Source organism: Cetorhinus maximus, chromosome 9 (assembly GCF_964194155.1).
Source record: "Cetorhinus maximus chromosome 9, sCetMax3.hap1.1, whole genome shotgun sequence".
NCBI lineage: Eukaryota > Metazoa > Chordata > Chondrichthyes > Lamniformes > Cetorhinidae > Cetorhinus > Cetorhinus maximus.
The window spans coordinates 126,857,249-126,876,279 of NC_135887.1; the positions used below are offsets into that span (position 1 = coordinate 126,857,249).

The 19,031-nt window shown below is 45.7% G+C and overlaps 1 protein-coding gene across 3 annotated transcripts in view; it reads left to right on the forward strand.

Moving 5' to 3' along the window:
* prmt3 (protein arginine methyltransferase 3) overlaps positions 1-19,031 on the forward strand; it is a 215,827-nt gene that overhangs the window by 113,122 nt on the left and 83,674 nt on the right. For all 3 annotated transcript variants that reach the window (XM_078549514.1, XM_078549516.1, XM_078549515.1), the window contains exons 12-13: positions 6,356-6,543; positions 17,180-17,266. In XM_078549514.1, coding sequence (XP_078405640.1) covers positions 6,356-6,543; positions 17,180-17,266 — 275 coding nt within the window. The remainder of the gene's footprint in view (positions 1-6,355; positions 6,544-17,179; positions 17,267-19,031) is intronic.

Here is a 19,031-nt window from a genome sequence, read left to right on the forward strand (position 1 = left end):
CATGGATTTTAGCAAGGCATTTGAAAAGGTCCCACATGGCAAATTGGTCAGGAAAGTAAAAGCCAATGGGATTCAGGGTAATGTGGCAAACTGGATAAAAGGTTGGCTTTGTTACAGAAAACAAAGGGTAATGGTCGATGGATGCCCTTGCGAATGGAAAGTTGTCTTAAGTGGTGTTCCACAGGGCTCGGTGTTGGGACCCTTGCTGTTTGTGTTATATATTAACGATTTGGACATGAATGTGGGGGGGCACGATTGGGAAATTTGCAGATGACACAAAGATTGGCCGAGTAGTGGATAGTGTAGAGGATAGCCATAATCTCCAGAACGATATAGATGGGTTGGTGGAGTGGGCGGTAAGGTGGCAGATGGATTTTAACATAGAAGTGTGAAGTCATACATTTAGGGAGGTCAAACAGTTACAGGGATTACAAAATAAATGGGAATATACTAGGAGGGGTAGATGAAGTGAGAGATCTTGGCGTACAAGTACACAGGTCCCTGAAGGCAGCAGTTCAAGGAGACAAGGTTGTAAAGAAGGCATATGGAATACTCTCTTTCTTTGGCAGAGGTATAGAATATAAAAGTAAGGATATAATGTTGGAATTGTATAAAACACTGGTGAAGCCACAACTGGAGTATTGTGTGCAGTTCTGGTCACCGCATTACAGGAAGGACGTAATAGCTCTGGAGAGAGTGCAGAGGAGGTTTACAAGAATGTTGCCAGGGTTAGAAAAGAGTAGCTACGAGGAGAGATTGGATAGGTTGGGGTTATTTTCCTTAGAACAAAGAAGGCTGAGAGGTGACTTGATTGAGCTGTACAAAATTATGAGGGGAATAGATAGAGTGGACAGGATAAAATTGTTTCACTTCATGTAGAATTCTAGAACCAGGGGACATAGATTCAAGATAAGTGGCAGAAGGTGTAGAAGGGAGATGAGGAAGAACTTTTTTAGGCAGAGGGTAGTGGGTGTCTGGGATTCGCTGCCCAAGTTGGTGGTAGAGGCAGAAACTTCAAACTCTTTTAAAAAGTACCTGGATCTGCACCTAAAGTGCTGTAAACTGCAGGGCTATGGGCCGGGTGCAGGAAGGTGGGATTAGAAAGGGCACCTGGGTGTCCTCGGGCTGGCATGGACAAGATGGGCCGAATGGCCTCCTACTGTGCTGTAACTTTTCTATGGCTCTATGGTCTTCTGAGGCTGGAGGGCCAACAGGAGGCCGTGCAGCAATGATATATCAACAGCCCCACTGTCAGACCTGGGACAATGCACAATGGAGGTGCCCTCTGAACACCAGGTTAAAAAAAAAAATCATTTTGGGTGGAGTCTTGTGCCCTGCCCTGTGGTAACACTGGTGGTCGGGGGAAGGGGGCAGTTAATTGTGGGAGAGGGTGGCAGGTGGGGTCCCTTGCCTTCTTCCTCCCTCCGCCCCGATTAGGTCTGTGCTAGGAGGGCTGTTAATGTCCACCTGAGGGCCTCAACACACTGCCGCTGGTATTTCAGGCAGGGAGGCTCGCCAAATGGGGAGCATGATAAGCAAACCCTTGCATGTTTGCTTGCGGGCTCCCCAGGGGTGAGAGGTTGGAAGGAAGTGGGGGGGTGGTGGAGGGTGGCCACTCAGTTAAAAGATACTCACTGCCTGATCAAGGGGTCCGGCATCCAGAAGAGGGGTGCTGATGAGAGTGCGACCCCCACACCCCGCTACCTCCTCCCTGCCATCACTCACCTGTGCCTGGGCCCCCTTCTTGATCGAATCCTCAGGTGGGTGTAAATCCGGCAGCAGCCAGCGCCTTCTCGGTGATTGGCCGGCCGTTCTCAACAGGTGAGATTTTCGCCCCAGGGTCCTTAATCCCTGAGGAAGGACTGCCAGGTGCCTTCTCAAAAAGAGGTGAGGTGGGGTTCTTGCTGGGTCTTTAGCCAGCAGCCGAGATTCCCATCGCCCCTGCTAGATTCCGCCCTTTATTTCATTATTGGGATGTGAGCATCGCTGGCAAGGTCAAAGTTTATCACCCATCCCTGATTGCCCTTGAGAAGGTGATAGTGAGCCACCTTCTTGAACCGCTGCAGTCCATGTGGTGTAGGTACACCCACAGAGCCGTTCAAGATTTAAAATTGGCCATACTGTCAGGCGGTGATTGTGGAGGTGTAACCCTCCCTTGGATGGCCAGCAAACACAGATGTGGCCCAATGATCATAGAAGGTGCTGGGGGGTAGGGTCCCCAGTGGGATGAAGCCCGCCCTTCCCCCCTCTTGCCCCTTCCCAACCCCACCCGGAGGCCGCCTCCTCTCCTTGGCCATGTTTTTGGCTGCCATGTGCGGCCCACCTGCCAGCTGGAAAATGCCAGTCGCTCCAGGAGAGGGGCCTTTGCCTCACTTGGCTACCCACCACTTATAGCCTGACAGCCGTTTCACCCCCGACCTGGCCTTCTGGAAAATGGCTCAGTGGCGGGATGGTGACGGCAAGCTGGCACACTGCCCGGCTTCGCCAAATTCCAGGCCTGCCCATTTTTGGTCCCACCTCAAATTGGCCTCCAAAAATCCAGCCCAAGTTGGTCAACAAAACAAAAACAAAAATACCTGGAAAAACTCATCAGGTCTGGCAGCATCTGCGGAGAGGAGCACTGTTAACATTTCGAGTCCGAATGACCCTTCAACAGAACTAAGTAAAAATAGAAGAGAGGTAAAATATAAGCTGGTTTAAGGGGGGGTGGGACAAGAAGAGCTGGATAGAGGGCCAGTGATAGGTGGAGATAACCAAAAGATGTCACAGACAAAAGGACAAAGAGGTGTTGAAGGTGGTGATATTATCTAAAGGAATGTGCTAATTAAGGGTAGAAAGCAGGACGAGCAAGGTACAGATAGCCCTAGTGGGGGGTGGGGTGAGGGGAAGGGATTGAAATAGGCTAAAAGGTAGAGATAAAACAATGGATGGAAATACACTTAAAAATAATGGAAGTAGGTGGGAAAAGAAAAATCTATATAAATTATTGGAAAAAACAAAAAGGAGGGGGAAAATTGGAAAGGGGGTGGGGATGGAGGAGAGAGTTCATGATCTAAAGTTGTTGAACTCAATATTCAGTCCGGAAGGCTATAAAGTGCCTAATCGGAAGATGAGGTGCTGTTCCTCCAGTTTGCGTTGAGCTTCACTGGAACATTGCAGCAGGCCAAGGATGGGCATGTGGGCATGAGACCAGGGTGGAGTGTTAAAATGGCAAGCGACAGGGAGGTCTGGGTAATTTTTGCGGACAGACCGAAGGTGTTCTGCAAAGCGGTCACCCAGTCTGCGTTTGGTCTCTCCAATGTAGAGGAAAGTGCATTGGGAGCAACGAATGCAGTAGACTAAGTTGAGGGAAGTGCAAGTGAAATGCTGCTTCACTTGAAAGGAGTGTTTGGGCCCTTGGACGGTGAGGAGAGGGGAAGTAAAGGGGCAGGTGTTACACCTTCTGCGATTGCATGGGAAGGTGCCGTGGGAGGGTGACCACCTTCAACACCTCTTTGTCCTTTTGTCTGTGACACCTTTTGGTTATCTCCATCTATCACTGGCCCTCTATCCAGCTCTTCTTGTCCCACCCCACCCCCCTTAAACCAGCTTATATTTCACCTCTCTTCTATTTTTACTTAGTTCTGCTGAAGGGTCATTTGGACTCGAAACGTTAATTGTGCTCCTCTCCGTAGATGCTGCCAGACCTGCTGAGTTTTTCCAGGTATTTTTGTTTTTGTTTTGGATTTCCAGCATCCGCAGTTTTTTGCTTTTATTTTGGTCAACAAAATGTCCAGTGAATGAGATCTTCCATAGCTATACTTGCATGCTTTGTTATCGCATTTGTGTCAAAAATTGAGCATTACTGGACATCATATTTTTTGTGATTTGCAATCTGGGAATCAGATTATCTTTACCAAGGTTGGTTGCCCTGCAATGCTGCTGTGTGAGGTGGAAGCACTTTGCTACATGTCTATTCAGTAAAAAAGACTGATTTTTCTTTAAAGAAATGCAGCTACACTGAATCTGCAGTCCCAGTTTGTTAGAATAATATTCGATTGGAAACTGGAGAGGAATCAGTTCGGTGCGTGTGAATTCTGCCAGTCAGATCCATTAGTCAAGCTTGGCTAATCAGCAAGCCAGCTTGCCTTGAAAGCCTAGTTATGACAGGACTCTGTGTTATTTTTATTTCCTGAGGCTGTTTTTTATTGGTGGAAAATAACAGTTGTGAGACGGTGCTGGGTTCTGAGCAGTTAATGTTAAGTAGCTGCTGATCGCAGCATGTTTTATATGGAATGTATATTAAAAATCACATTTTCTGTGGTCATTAGTTAGCTTGAATGCTCAATGCTGAGGCCTTTGGTTAATATTAGGGGTTCTTTTTGTTCCCATTTAAAATGTATCCTCATTCCAAAATGAAAACTGGAATTTTAAAACAGTTTTTTTTTAAAAAGGAGGCAATTCCTCTCAAAGACTTCCTTTACAAACATAGACTCTGATCTATCGATGCGCAGAGGGTGAGAAGAGTTTTATTTTAAGAAGTCATGAAAACTCTGCACTTTGTGCTGTGCTGACCATGAGCCTGATGCAAGAACGTATGCTGCGTAACCCAGAGCACTAACTCCTTTTAATTCTCAATGTTCTGTGGTTTGCGAGCCATTCTGAAAGTACAGAGAACATCCTATTTTCCAAATCAGCCACGTGAGCTGCTGTGAAAGACGAGGTGGCTTTGGGCAGTGAATCGAGAAGGACACAGATGTCATTGCTGTGAATCTTTGTAAGCAGCCAAGAGAACTCTTACTCCCTGTCCAATCAACACTTTGTTAATTTTGCCCGTGTGCAATAATAATTATTCAATTACTGCGCTAATGAGAAAAGAATGAAGTGACAAATATGTTGTGTTGAGGAGTTTAAAGGTCTTTGAAGCAGCGGCAGCAGGATGACGATTATTGTCTGCTCCCACCTTGAAAGCCCGGGCATAATGATTTACACATATAGAACTCAGTTTGTGATTTGTTTAAAAATCAACTGATCCACAGCATATATATATATATATATATATATATATAAGAAACCTAGATTTCCTTCCAATCTCCCACTCTGCTCATGAAAACCTGCATAAAGTTGGCAGAGGAAATGCAGTAATAAGCTTTTCGAGAGCTGATTGAAAACACAAGCCTGCATTTGGCCTTGGGAAAAGATCCCTGCTACAATGGTATTAACTTCTATAAGTAGTAGATTGCTCATTGTGTTATATATGATCAGTGGCATTTTTCCTTTTATGTCATGAGATGTTTGTCACTAACATCACTCTGTTTGAGACCCAACCATCTTCAGCTGCTTCACCAATGACCTTCCTTCCATCATACAGTCAGAACTGGGGATGTTCGCTGATGATTGCACCATGTTCAGCACCATTTGCGACTCCTCGGATACTGAAGCAGTCCATGTCCAAATGCAGCAAGACCTGGACAATATCCAGGCTTGGGGTGACAAGTGGCAAGTAACATTCGTGCCACACAAGTGTCAGGCAATGACCATCTCCAATAAGAGAGAGTCTAACCATCGCACCTTGACATTCAATGGCATTACCATCACTGAATCCCCCACTACCAACATCATGGGGGTTACCATTGACCAAAAACTGAACTGGACTAGCTATATAAATACAATGGCTACAAGAGCAGGTCAGAGGCTAGGAATCCCTGTGGCAAGTAACTCATCTCCTGACTCCCCAAAGCCTGTCCACCATCTACAAGGCACAAGTCAGGAGTGTGATGGAATACTGTCCGCTTGCCTGGATGAGTGCAGCTCCAACAATACTCAAGAAGCTTGACACCATCTAGGGGAGGCAGCCCTCTTGATTGGCACCCCTTTCATAAACATTCACTCCCTCCACCACTGACAAACAGTGACAGCAGTGTGTACCAGCTATAACATGCACTGCAGGAACTCACCAAGGCTCCTTAGGCAGCACCTTTCAAACCCACGACCACTACCATCTAGAAGGATAAGGGCAGCAGATAGATGGGAGCACCACCACCTAGATGTTCTCCTCCAATCCACTCACCATCCTGACTTGGAAATATTTTGTTATTCCTTCACTGTCATTGGGTCAAAATCTTGGAACTCCCCTGACAGTATTGTGAGTATACCAACACCACATGGGCTGCAGCGGTTCAAGAAGGCAGCTCACCACCACCTGCTCAAGGGCAACTAGGGATGGGCAATAAATGCTGGCCCAGCCAGCGAAGCCCACATCCCGGTAAATGAAAATTTGAAAAAAATTTGAATGCAAATTCACAAGAGTCCAAATCTAATGATCTGGGATCTTTCCCTCCACAGTCAAGTTAATACACTTAATGCTTTCTTTCAGTGTACCCCGATATCTGTACTATTAGCCTGATAGCAGTGGGAGACAGGAAGAAGCACGATGAACGAGTAGCTTTCTGGGAGGACGTGTATGGCTTTAAGATGTCCTGCATGAAGAAGGCAGTGATCCCAGAAGCTGTGGTCGAAGTGTTAAACCCTGACACCCTCATTTCAGAGCCCTGTATCATCAAGGTACGTATTGCCTGTCAGCCAGGGATTTTCATCAAGTATGATGGTGAAGACGCTGCTGGCACAAGTGTCCATTTTTGTACAAAGCAGAAATAAATGCGAATAGTCGGGATCATGAAAATGCGTCACTGTCGAGGTAAAAGCTGGGATGGTTAACGTTGATTAAGCAGGGCCCTGCTGTAGTCCTGTGTTGGAACATAGACTGCCAGGAAGCGCCAAGCTCTGCTGAGCCCCAGAGTTCTCGCCTTGTGCAATGCGTGATGATCTGTCATCTTTCAGTGTGTGTCGGAGAGCAACCCATAACAGAAATTCTGTCATATAAACAGGTTTTTTCACAAATATCAATGGAGCATAAAAATGGAAATTGTTTCCTGCTTACGGCAGCATTTTACTACGCTGAAGTCAGCTGAGATTTCAGAAAAATGATGATTGGGAAATATTACAGTACTGTATTTAAAGGAAACATGGTCGTTTCAAGATCTTCATTAATTTCCAATCTTGGCTGTAAAACGTTAATTAATAAATTATAAATTTAAAGGAGAAACATTGGTATCACTGCTGAGTTAAAGGATCGAAGACATTATCCGATTCCCTTTTGAAAGTTACAATTAAATCTGCTTCCACTAGTCTTTCAGACAGCACATTCCAGATCACTGGAATAATTCACTGCAGGAAAAAAAATCCTCCTCCTCTTCCCCTACTTCTGTTGCCAATTATTTTATCCTCTACTTATCAACCCTCCTGCAGGTGGAAACAGATTCTCCCTATCCCGTCTGTCAAAAACCTTCATAATTTTCAACACCTCTGGTAAACTCTTTTTGTTTTTTTGTCTCGTGAAAGCTTTGTGCTTCCGCTTTCTCCCCACGGCCTATGTATGACCAGGTTAAGACCGGGAGCGCACCCAATGTGCAGCGTTGCAATGAGAACCCTAAACTCTTTGGGCTGAATCTTCCAAGGAGTGGCAATCACAGTCGGATTGTCACTCTGCACTCCCCACCACCGCCCCCAACCATGGAACTTCACATTTCTGAACCAGGCCCCTTCTGAAATGCGGAGCATATCCATTCTCGGACTCCTTCCTCGTAGAGCAGGATTGTCGGGGGAAAGTCAGGCCAAGCCCCCTATTTTACAGCACCAGCTAAGCTGCCTTACTTTAGTCAATCTTCGTTCACTAATACGCTGAAAAACATTGGGACGTTTAAGTAGCTTTTCACCGTTAGTGAATGAGCGGGCTAAGTGGGTACAGTCGGTAGGGTGGTAAGCGGCAGGGTGAGTAGGGTAGTAGGGTGGGTGGGGTAGATAGGGTGCCAGCTGGGTAGGATGGTAGATGGGTGGGGTAGGGTGGCAGGATGGGTAGGGTGCCAGTTGGGTAAGGTGGCAGGATAATAAGTAGCAGGGTGGGTTGGGTGTCAGCTGGATAGAGTGACAGAGTGGTGAGGTCGGGTCAGGGTGGGAATCGGAGGGTCAGTGGAGAATTAGAGGATTGAGGGTACAGTTGGAGGTCGGGGGGGGCAGTCAGAGGGTAAGGGGGTGCAGTTGGAGGGTAAGGGGGCAGTCGGGGGGTAAAGGGGGCAGTCGGAGGGTGTGGGAGCAGTCAGGGGTTAAGGAAGGCAGTTGGAGAGTTGGTGGAAAGTGGAGTCAGAGGGTAAGGTGGGGGAGTCAGGAGGTCAGTTGTATAGTTACCCAGGAGTTAGATATGGTTTCTTTCTTGTCCAACATTTCCTGGGTAACTATCCAGGTAAGTCAGGACTGTGCGAAGTTTCCTATTCTAACTCAGAGTTTTCGGAGGGTTCCAGCGCAGGGGAATTGCCCATCGGAAGTTGAAACATCCCCGTGGAGCTCTTGCGTTGGGGCTTCCAAGGGGTACCCCAGGGCATCTTCTGGGGTATCTCCTGGTACAACCATCTGGGACTGGAAGATCTGGGCCTGTAACTCTGTGGTACAAATGTGACTCCACAGTAGCTTGTTGTTCAAAAAAAGGCTATTGCACAAGGTTGTGGCTCATGTGAACAGATGAATAACTAATAAATTATCTGACAGTACATTGCTAGTCAGTCACTTGCTGTAAGAGTAAAGAGGGTTACTTTATTTGCATTGAACTGTGATCAATGCTTAATAAACTAGGATTAATCATAGTAGAAATTCACTGTACTCCTTCAAGGAGGCAAAACATAATGCTTTCAGGGATGCTATTATCTATTTTTGTTTTTAATGTCAACATGTTTACTTGAATAAACTTAAAAATACATTCCAGAAGGTCAAGTACAAAATGCTGCTGCTTAAGTTTAAAGCTGCAATGAATAAGAAATAGTCTGAAAGATAGGTAACAATTAATATGCGTTCATGGATTGATATTTGCATGAGAGGGGGAGTGCTGAGTGAGACAGCCTGAAGGTTCAATGTTGGGAGTCCCAACTATTTCTAATTTAGATTCGTGATCTGGATTCAGCAGCTCTGAATCAACTGGTCAGATTGGCAGAGGGAGGAGGGGTAACAAATTGAAGCTGCTGTGGGCGTACAAAAGGAGCAAAATTAAATATATAAGGAAGCAAGAAATCGCATCGATATTTACATCCTCAGGATATTCTACAGTGCTTGACAGCTAATGGATTACTTTTGAAGTGTGACCACTATTTTGCAGCAAGCACGGCGGATGAATGTTTGATCTGTTTGTTTTTGGGGATGTTGGTCGGATGTGGGTTATCATTAAACTGCAGTAAAATGGTCTGTGTGGTCATACCCAGGGCTGCATTTTACGTTCCCCCGTCGGGCGTGTTTTCAGCTGGCGGGGGGTGGGGGGGGCAACTAAAATAGGTTGGGTGGCCAGCCCAACGCCTTCCCACCCAGCCTCCAGCTCACCCTCATAATAGGCTAGATGGGCAGGCAGAGAAATCGGCAGCCGCCCACCAAATGTAAATAGATCATTAAGGGTCATTTAGGTGCTGCCCACGCCAAAATACAGCTGGCGTGGACAGTCGGGAGGGAGTGGGCAGACTATTTTCAAAAGCCTACATGAACAAGGGTGGAAAGAACCAGGGACGACACATTCTGGAGGTGCCTTGCACTCATCAGGGGCACTACCCCCCTAATTCCCACCCTCCCCCCCAACCTTCCTTCCACGCCGCCTGCCTGACAGAACCTGCCCTCCCCTTCTCCCCACTACCTGGGCTCTGGGATCCCTCCCCACCCTAAAACCCTGGGGTTTAGTTCTTGGGGCCTACTTCCTGCAGCCCTGGTAGTGCCTACTTCCCAGCTCTGACGCTGCCGGGAGCCATGGAACAGCTCCCAAGGGTGGGAGCTCCTCCTGAGTGAGGGGCGAAAGTCCCACTGTTCACCAATTTAGCCCGCTCACAGCATGTTATAGCTGCAGGGTGGGCTGTCCCTGAGCAAGTCGGCCAATTTTACCAGGCAGTCACCTCCCCCCACCCCCTGTAACATGCAGGCCCTAGATGCAAAATAACAGTGCAGTCGAAAGAAATAAAACTAGTATAATCATTTTATTATCTGGGTGGCCTAATACCATCTGATGGGAAAAGTGATCGAGGCATCAGGAAGCGCCTAACACTTTCAAAACAAGCCTTCTCAAAAATGTCAGACCCCTAAGAAGTAAGAACATCTCGATGAAAGGCCGGATGAGATTACTAAAATGTGACATCGGTCAATGTCACTATAAGACAGACAGTGGGAGATAAATTAAAGGCAACAGAGGTGTGGTTTCAGGGACGTATGATGAGGATTAGTTGGACAACATACAACTATTGAGGAAGTTTTGAGGAAAGCTGGCACACAAGAGGAACTTTTACAAATGATCAGCAAGAGACAATCACAATTTCTGGGGCACGCGCTTAGGAGAGAGAGACGAGGATATCTGGTAGTGACTGGTAAAACTGAGAACAGCGGAGCAAGAGAGAGACAAAGGAGGAAATACACTGACAAGAAGCAGAACAGGTAGAAGATTTGAGAACAACACTGAGATGTTGACCATTATCACAGACTGTGAAAGTTGGAAAGCCATGATTTTTGGTGTTTCAGAACATCGCAGCTGAAGAAGAAGTTGATGTTGGTTGAGAACAAAATGTTGGCAGGATACCAGCCACTTCATGAGATTAGGTTGGGCCAGTGTAAAAAAGGGCTGTAGTCAAATTAGCATCTCTTAGATCTTAATATCTGTGATTTTGCAGCAAGATAAATTGGCCTAATGTGGAATGGAGTTTTTCCTTATTTGTCCTTGAGATCTGAGCATTGCTGGCAAGGTCGGCATTTGTTGATGATTCCTAATTGCCCTTGAGAAGTTGATGGTGAACCCCCTTAAAGCACTGTAGTCCTTGTGGTGTAGATGCAGCCACAGTGCTGTGCTGGAGGAAGTTCCAGGGATTTGACCCAGTAACAGTGAAGGAACAGCGCTTATAGTTCCAAGTCAGAACGGTGTGTGACTTTGAGGGGAGCTTGGAGGAGGTGGTGTTCCCATGCGCCTGCTGCTTCCTTCTCCTAGGTGGTAGAGGTCGCCACTTTGCAAGGGGCTAACATTTTGCTGTGATTTTCATGTATGCTTAAGTTTTTCTTTTAAGAAAGGGTCTAAGTCTCATAAACATGAACATCACTAAGGGCAGAATTTTCTGTGCCCGCTGGGATTGGGCGTCATGGCGGGCGTGAGGGGACAATATGGCGGGAAGGCCAAAAATCGGTTTCAAGGCAACCATCCGTTCTGCCCGTCAATGGAGGGCCGTGTTCCCCTCCGCCACACATCGGGCACATCGTTGTAATACATCTACATATCATTATAAGCTCAGCCCACCAGAATCATCCCCCCACGTTGGAACATCTGGGCACGTGATCATCAGCGTGATTGCACAACGAACATAAGTGACGTGTACCTGGCGAACTGCACTTCTCTCGGGACTTTGAGGTTTGTTTGCCTACCTTGCTTTGGGCAGCACTCGTTATCAATGCCAGGCTTTGCCGGCAGCACCACATCACTTTTAGGGGGGCTCATGGGCAGGTCTCTACCTACCAGACCAGTCGCAAGGAGGGGGTGGCTTTTCAACAGCAGGGCTAGGGCTTGCTTGGGGAAGGGGGAAAGTGGCATCAGGCAAGGGAAGAGGCTGCAGGGCGAGGGCTGTACTGGGGAAGGGGGGTATCCCAGGTTGTGTGTGGGGGCACATGTTGATCTGTGCAAGTGGCTTCAAGATGATGAGGGCTAAGGAGGCAGTCTCCAGAGGTGATGAGACCAGATGGAGATGTGAGGGTGTGTGTGAGAGAGTGAGGGGTGATGTCCCTTGCGTTGGCAGTGAGTGAGATGTCAGTGAATGTGTGATGGGCTTGTGAGTGTGTGAGTTTAGAGTGATGAGACAGTTGCCTTGCCCAGGCAGCACAGATTAGATCATTCATCCTCTTTTGGCGCTGGACGGCTGACCTCTCCTGTGTAGCATTGGCACTGACCACCTCTGCCACTACCACCCAAGCCAGAGTAGGTGAGACTGATGGGCTCCTGTGTCCAGAGTGGGGGTAGAGGACATCACATCAGGCCTCCATGGCATCCAGAAGGCGTCTCAGGGATGCATCATGAACCGGAGGGGGCTGCAGTCTTCTTGCCTTTCGGGGCCATGTCATCTGGTGCAGCAGTCCTGGGCTGGAAGCACTGGGAGTTGTGTGCACAGCTTAATTTTAAATATGGCGCCCAGCATGAGGAAGTGGAGAGGTGACAGCGTGGCCGGTGAATCGCGGGCCACCCTTCAGCAAAACGGCCTGATTCCCGGGAATGCATGATTAATGAGGCAGGACTGGGATGAAATGGCACGAAAACCCGCCATTGCAGCCAGTGGCTAAAACGTCCTTTTTCCCCACCCACTACCTCACTTAGTGCAAATCTGGGATGATTCCACCCTTAGCTTTGAGGAGCAATGAGTCAACATTTCTTGCTTAATATCTGCATCTAAGACTTGGATCAGCTTACAATAAGAAAGCCAGATTGAAATTAGCTAAATATTGCTAAGAACAATGTGGAGGTTAAAATATGGTCTCTGGGTAATTTATTTTAGGTTCTATTTCACACTCTGCAGCACATAAACATTTAATGGACAGTGGTTTTGTAATGAATGAAACGTCAGTTAGTGACATTAAGGCTAGGTACTTCCACATCCTTATTTGCCCAGAGGTACATTTTTCTGGTTTGTATTCCTTACAAGTACGTACTCCTAGAAGTGTTAGAACATAAAAGTGTATACATTGCTAGCTTTCATTTGCTCAATCTAATGCTTTTTTTTTGCCATGGCATAGAAGTTGCATATTGATGTTTAAGTAGCTGAATGATACAAAGGTTCGTGTAGAACTCTTATTTATCACTGTTGTGAAAAGCAGCCCGCCACACAGAATGCCTTTAGGGAATGTTTCACAGTTCTTTGAAATCCAATTTCATTAGGTTAAACATCAAATGGACGCAATTAATGAAAAGAACCTGTAATTTCCATTTAATATGTAAGTAAAATGATTCTAAAGTAAGATTAGTCATCCTTGTGTTTGGAAAGTGTGTGATGACTAAGCAGATTCACATTATGCTTTAAATTGTGTTCCTTTTGATCTTTAACCATGTGACAGCTCTAATGAAAGGAAGTACGGAAAATCCATATAGCACAGAAGGAGGCCATTCAGTCCATCATGTCTCAAGCTGGCTCTTTGAAAGAGCCATCCAATTAGTTCCACTGACCAGCTCTTTCGCCTTAGCGTTGCCGATTTTTCCTTTGCAAACATGAGCAGAATTTCCTGCCTGTCAGGCGGGCCGGTTGGGAGTGGCCACGGGCGGGCGCGTAGCCGATCGCCACCATTTTATGTGGGCAGGCTAATTAAGGCCCGCCCAGCGTGACGCACAGCCGGTAGCGTTCAGCGCTACCCATGGGGGGGTAGAGAGCCGGGGCCTGTGCTCTGTCGCACATGCGTGCAAAAGAGCACCAAAATCTCCCTGAGGCACAGAGCTGACTCAGGAAGATTAAGTTCAGTTTTAAGGTGTGAAAAAAAAATTAAAATTATTCAGCCATGTCCCCCTCATGTGACAGTGTCTCATGAGCTGGGACATGTCACTGATTTGTCAACATTTTTTTTGTTTATTTAATAAAACCTTCATGAAACCTCATCCCGCCCGTGGATGAGGATTCATGAAAAACACGAAGGCCGCTTGGGCTCTTCGCCTGCCCCCCGCCAACCTTAAGGTTGGACGGGCAGCCCTGTCAATTAGTTTAATTGGTGTATTAATGGCCTTAGCAGGCCTTTGACAGTTCGGAGGCTTGGCGCGCCCGCTGGACAGAAGATCGGAATGACGAGTGGTGAAGTTGGGACACATGCCCAACATCACGGAGCGTCATTTTACGCGTCGGCTTGTGGGGCCCTCCCCCGCATGGCCGAAGAAAAAATTCTGCCCCATGTGTTCAGTTCTCTTTTGTAAGATACTTTCAGGCTGTGCACTCTAGATTGCTATACTAAGATAAGCCTCATTATCTCCACCTGTGGTTCTTTTGCCAATTATTACTTGCCCACTGACTACAACTTTCCTTCCAATGAAAATAGTTTTTTCCTTATCTATTCATATCAAAACCCTTTACAATTTTGAACACTTCTATTAAATCTCCTCCTAATGTTCTTTAGTCTAAGAAGAACAATCCCAGCTTTTCTAATCTCTGCAAAAAATAGAAGTCCCTCAACCCTGGTAACATTCTAGTAAATCCCTTTCTCACCCTCTCCAAGATTTTGACACCCTTTCTAAAGTGTGCTGCCAGAATTGGTGAGGATGCTCCAACTGAGGCCTAACCAGTATTTTATAAAGCTTTAGCAAAACTACCTTGTTTTTATCCTTTATTCCTCTGGTTATAAAGCCAAAGATTCATTTTTTTAATACGTACATCAGCTTATCCTGCTAACTACAAAATTGTGGGTGCATATGCCTCAAGATATCTCTCTTCCTGCACTCTCTATGAAATTGTACCATTCAGTTTATATTGCATCACCTCATTCTCCTGTGCGGTTGACTACACAGTAGTCATAAGTAAGAGTTGTACACCGATCTTTGCATCAATCAGCTACTGAAACATCACTTTAATAGTTGAGCAGTTTGTACTCAATCGTCTGGTAGCACTCTCGATGTCTAAGCTGTGTGGTTACTAGACACAGCGTTGCACATGACCACCTATAGCGCCAAACATCATCGTTTACTGTCTCTAGGGACAGGTTAACAACTAAACTAAGATTGATGATTGGTTTGTGTAACTCACAAGTCAGAAACTTGGCAGTAAAGTCAAAAGCCTGGAACTCCCACCCGAACAGCACTTTGGGTGTATCTACACCACACAGACTGCAGCGGTTCAAGAAGGCAGCTCACCGCCACCTTATCAAGGGCAATCGCTGATGGGTAACAAATACTAGCCTTGCCAGAAATGCACACATCTCATGAACAAATTTTTTAAAAGTGTCAATTAACCTTTCTGATTTGTTTTATGCAGAGGATGGAAACACTATAAAGTTATAAATAGATGAATATGTAGCATACCTCAAATCTGCCTACCTAAAAACCGGTAGTGTCCGAAAACTGGACATTTTTTTCCCCACGCTCTGAGTAGCTTAGGAAATCTTGACCCCCCACCCGACCCAGCTGGGAAAAGTTTGGGAAGTTGCTGCATTGGAATGATGGAGTGCCGAGTATTGATCGGCTTTGCGCGCCCAACACTTAGTTTTCAGTCACAACAACAGGGGTATTTTTAACATCATTTCAGTTTGATTGATCTTTTCTCATTTTAAACCAGGTGCACTGATGTAGGGATAAAGGCAAAATACTGCGGATGCTGGAAACCTGAAACAAAAACAAAAAGTGCTGGAAAAACTCAGCAGGTCTGACAGCATCTGTGGAGAGAAAGACAGAGCTCATGACAGAGTTAATGTAGATACACCCACAGTTTCTGTACGGACTCGAAACGTTAACTCTGTCTTTCTCTCCACAGATGCTGTCAGACCTGCTGAGTTTTTCCAGCACTTACTGTTTTTGTTTCAGATTTCCAGCATCCGCAGTATTTTGCCTTCACCTCGGTGTTTAATTCACTGCCACTCCTCTTCCAGGAATGCCTACCTTGAAGAAGTACTGCTCTTCTCTCCGCGCTGATGTAGGGAAGTGGGGGAGGCATGAAAGAGTTATTAAATCCAATGCACGAGAATTTAAATAATATAAGCAACATGGCCATTAACATAAAGTGCTTTGCAATCATACCAGTTGGTTTTCCTGTGTCCCCTATTCACTGAATTAAGGGGTTCTGATTTTTTTTTCTCTGGAAACCGGCATTTTCCAAAATCTAGCCTGGACTGGGCCCCCCCTCAAGGTTGCCGGATTTGAGGTACTCTACCTGTAATAAATTTCCAGCACATGCACCAAATTAGCTGCAGATGCAAAAGGCCAGAAGAATGTAAACTTGATGGGAAAGCAGTTTTTCAACATCGCATTTCCAGAGCATCTCGGAACTCAAATGATGTTGACTACTCCTTATGACCTCTGCTTTCAATCACGACCTTAATTGTATTATTCCAGAGTAATGTGGTGGTGGCATAGTAGTATTATCACTGGACTAGTATTCCAGGGACCCAGGGTAATTCTCTGGGGACCTGGGTTCGAATCCCACCACAGCAGATGGTAAAATATGAACCCAATAAAAATCTGGAATTAAAAGAGGCTGATGAAGGCCATGAAACCATTACTGATTGTCGTAAAAACCCATCTGGCTCACTAATGTCCTTTAGGGAAGGAAATCTACTGCCCTTACTTGGTCTGGCCTGTGTGTGACTCCAGACCCACAGCAATGTGGTTGACTCTTAAAATGCCCTCTGAACAAGGGCAATTAGGGGTGGGCAATAAATGCTGGCCCAGCCAGCAACGCCCGCATCTCATGAATGAATTTAAAAAAATGTTCAACCTGGGTTCAGGAAAAAGCATCCAAAATCAAGGGATTGTTTCTAACTCATTTATGTTTATTGCGTCTTTTATTATGTTCAATTTGCCGGTTCTTTTTGTACAAACGAGAGAGAGAGATTCAAAGTGCAGTGTTAATTTACATCAAAAATGCCTTAAAGGGGAGAAAGTGATTTTGACTCCTATTAACAATCTGTGTGAACTATGCAGCATAAAATAAAGCTTCTTTATTTGTGCTAAGTGATCTTTGTGTATGAATTTTTTTTTAGGATACTCATTGCTGCTGCTGTTCTGAAATATGGATTTTGCATCGATCAGTATGATAACTAAACAGTGGTGCATCGATTAAAGGAATTCAAAACATTTGAATACCAGATATTAAAAGTATTACTTCTGAGTTGAAGTACTTGACGAACATTGAAACGGTGTTGGAAAATTATGGGGCTATTAAGAATGAATTCCTAAGTGGCCTTGCACTAGGGGGTCAGAATTTTATAATACACAAAATTGGCTTGAACCGACTGAAAGAGTCATTAGAAACTGGGCTGGGCAGTAGCTTTGGCGGAACAGAATGCGAAGTTACATGGTGTGAGAAAATAGAATACACAACATTCTGTTTGTTCCAGGCCAATACGGCCTGTTTACTCGATTGTCTTGGCATATTGATGAACACTTCTCTGGAAACCTCCCCTTATTTTCCAGGCAATAGACTGCAACACCGTGGGAATTTCAGATCTGGATTTCATCTCTGAATTCTCGTTGAAGATAACAGAAGATCACGAATGTGTGGTGAGTTGGTTTACTTCAACTGAAAACCAAATTAGATCAAGAAATCAGTAAATTAATTTGATAATAGTCGAGTAATGAAGTGAATTAGTGTTTAAAGATATAGCTTACAGGTATTTGCTTTGTTCATTGGGCAGTTGTATATCATAACCAAACAAGAACATACCAGTTTGTTAATTCCATCACAACAGCCTGCAAACAAATGTTAGGTATAGTTATGAGTCAATTAACAATATTTCTTGCCATTATTTTGCATTTTGTACTTATTTTCACCATTTACTTATATATTCCAATTAAGTTCCCAACTACAGCTACAGCATAGGAATTGATAAAGTGCTTATTAATATACATTTTGCTGATTACTTATATTTTGCTTGTCAGTGAATCTGATACTAAGACGTCAGTGAGACAGTTAGTAATCCTCAGTTTGTGGTTCCACCTCTTCCCCCCCCCCCCCAAAATCAAATACATCTGGGGCTGAATTCTCCGGTTGGCGAGCGGGAGCAGGGCCCGCTCGCCGAAGTGTGGTGACGTCGGAAGGCGTCCTGATGTCACCGCGCATCGTTTAGATTTTCCGTTCGGCGTGCGCGCACTGGAGTCGGCTGCGCACACGCCGAACTGTCAAAGGCCTATTAAGGCCATTTAAAAACTAATATAAACAATTAAATGAGCTGCCCGACCAACCTTAAGGTTGGCGGGCAGGCTAAGAGCCCAGGTGGCCTTCGCATTTTTCATGGAACCTCATCCATTAAAATTACAGAACATGTGGCTTGTGTACATTCATGGTCCTTCAGCTGAAGTCAGTGCCTATTCAGACAAAATGATATGCTGGCAACTGATGTACAATAACAACTTGGATTTTTATAGCAGTTTTAACATAGTAAAATGTCCCGAGGCATTTCAGAGGAGCGTTGTCAAACAAAATTTGACACCGAGCCAAATGAGATATTCAGATAGATGACCGAAAGCTTGCTCAACGAGATAGCTTTTAAGGAGCAACTTAAAGGAGGACAGGGAGAGAATGCCAGATCTTAGGGCCAAGGCAAATGAAGTCACTGCCACCAATGGTAGCGGCAAGGAACTGACCTCCCGTCTCCCCAAAGCCTGACCACCATCAAAAGGCTCAAGTCAGGAGTGTTAGGGAACACTCTCCACTTGCCTGGATGAGTGCAGCTCCAACAACATTCAAGAAGCTTGACACCATTCAGGACAAAGTAGCCTGCTCAATTGGCACCCCATCCATCACTTTAAACATTCACTCTCACCACCATGTATGCACAGTGGCAGCAGTGTGTACCATCTACAAGATGCACTGCAGCAACTCACTGAGGCTCCTTCAACAGCACCTTCCAGATCCATGACGTTTACCACCTAGAAGGACAAGGGCAGCAGATGCATGGGAACACCACCACCTGCAAGTTCCCCTCCAAGGTACACACCCTCATGACTCAAACTATTTTGTCATTCCTTCACTGTTGCTGGGTCAAAATCCTGGAACTCCCTTCCTAACAGCACTGTGGGTGTACCTACACCATATGGACTGCAGCGGTTCAAGAAGTCGGCTCACCACCACCTTCTGGAGGGCAATTAAGGATGGGCAATAAATGCTGGCCTTGCCAGCAATGTCCACACCCGTGAACTAATAAATTTTAAAAATTAAAAATTGGGGTGTGCAAGAAGGCAGAATTGGAGGGGCATGGATATCTCCGAAGGTTGTAAAGAGGTTACAAACACGGGGAGCAATGAGGTCATGAAGAGACTTGAGTTT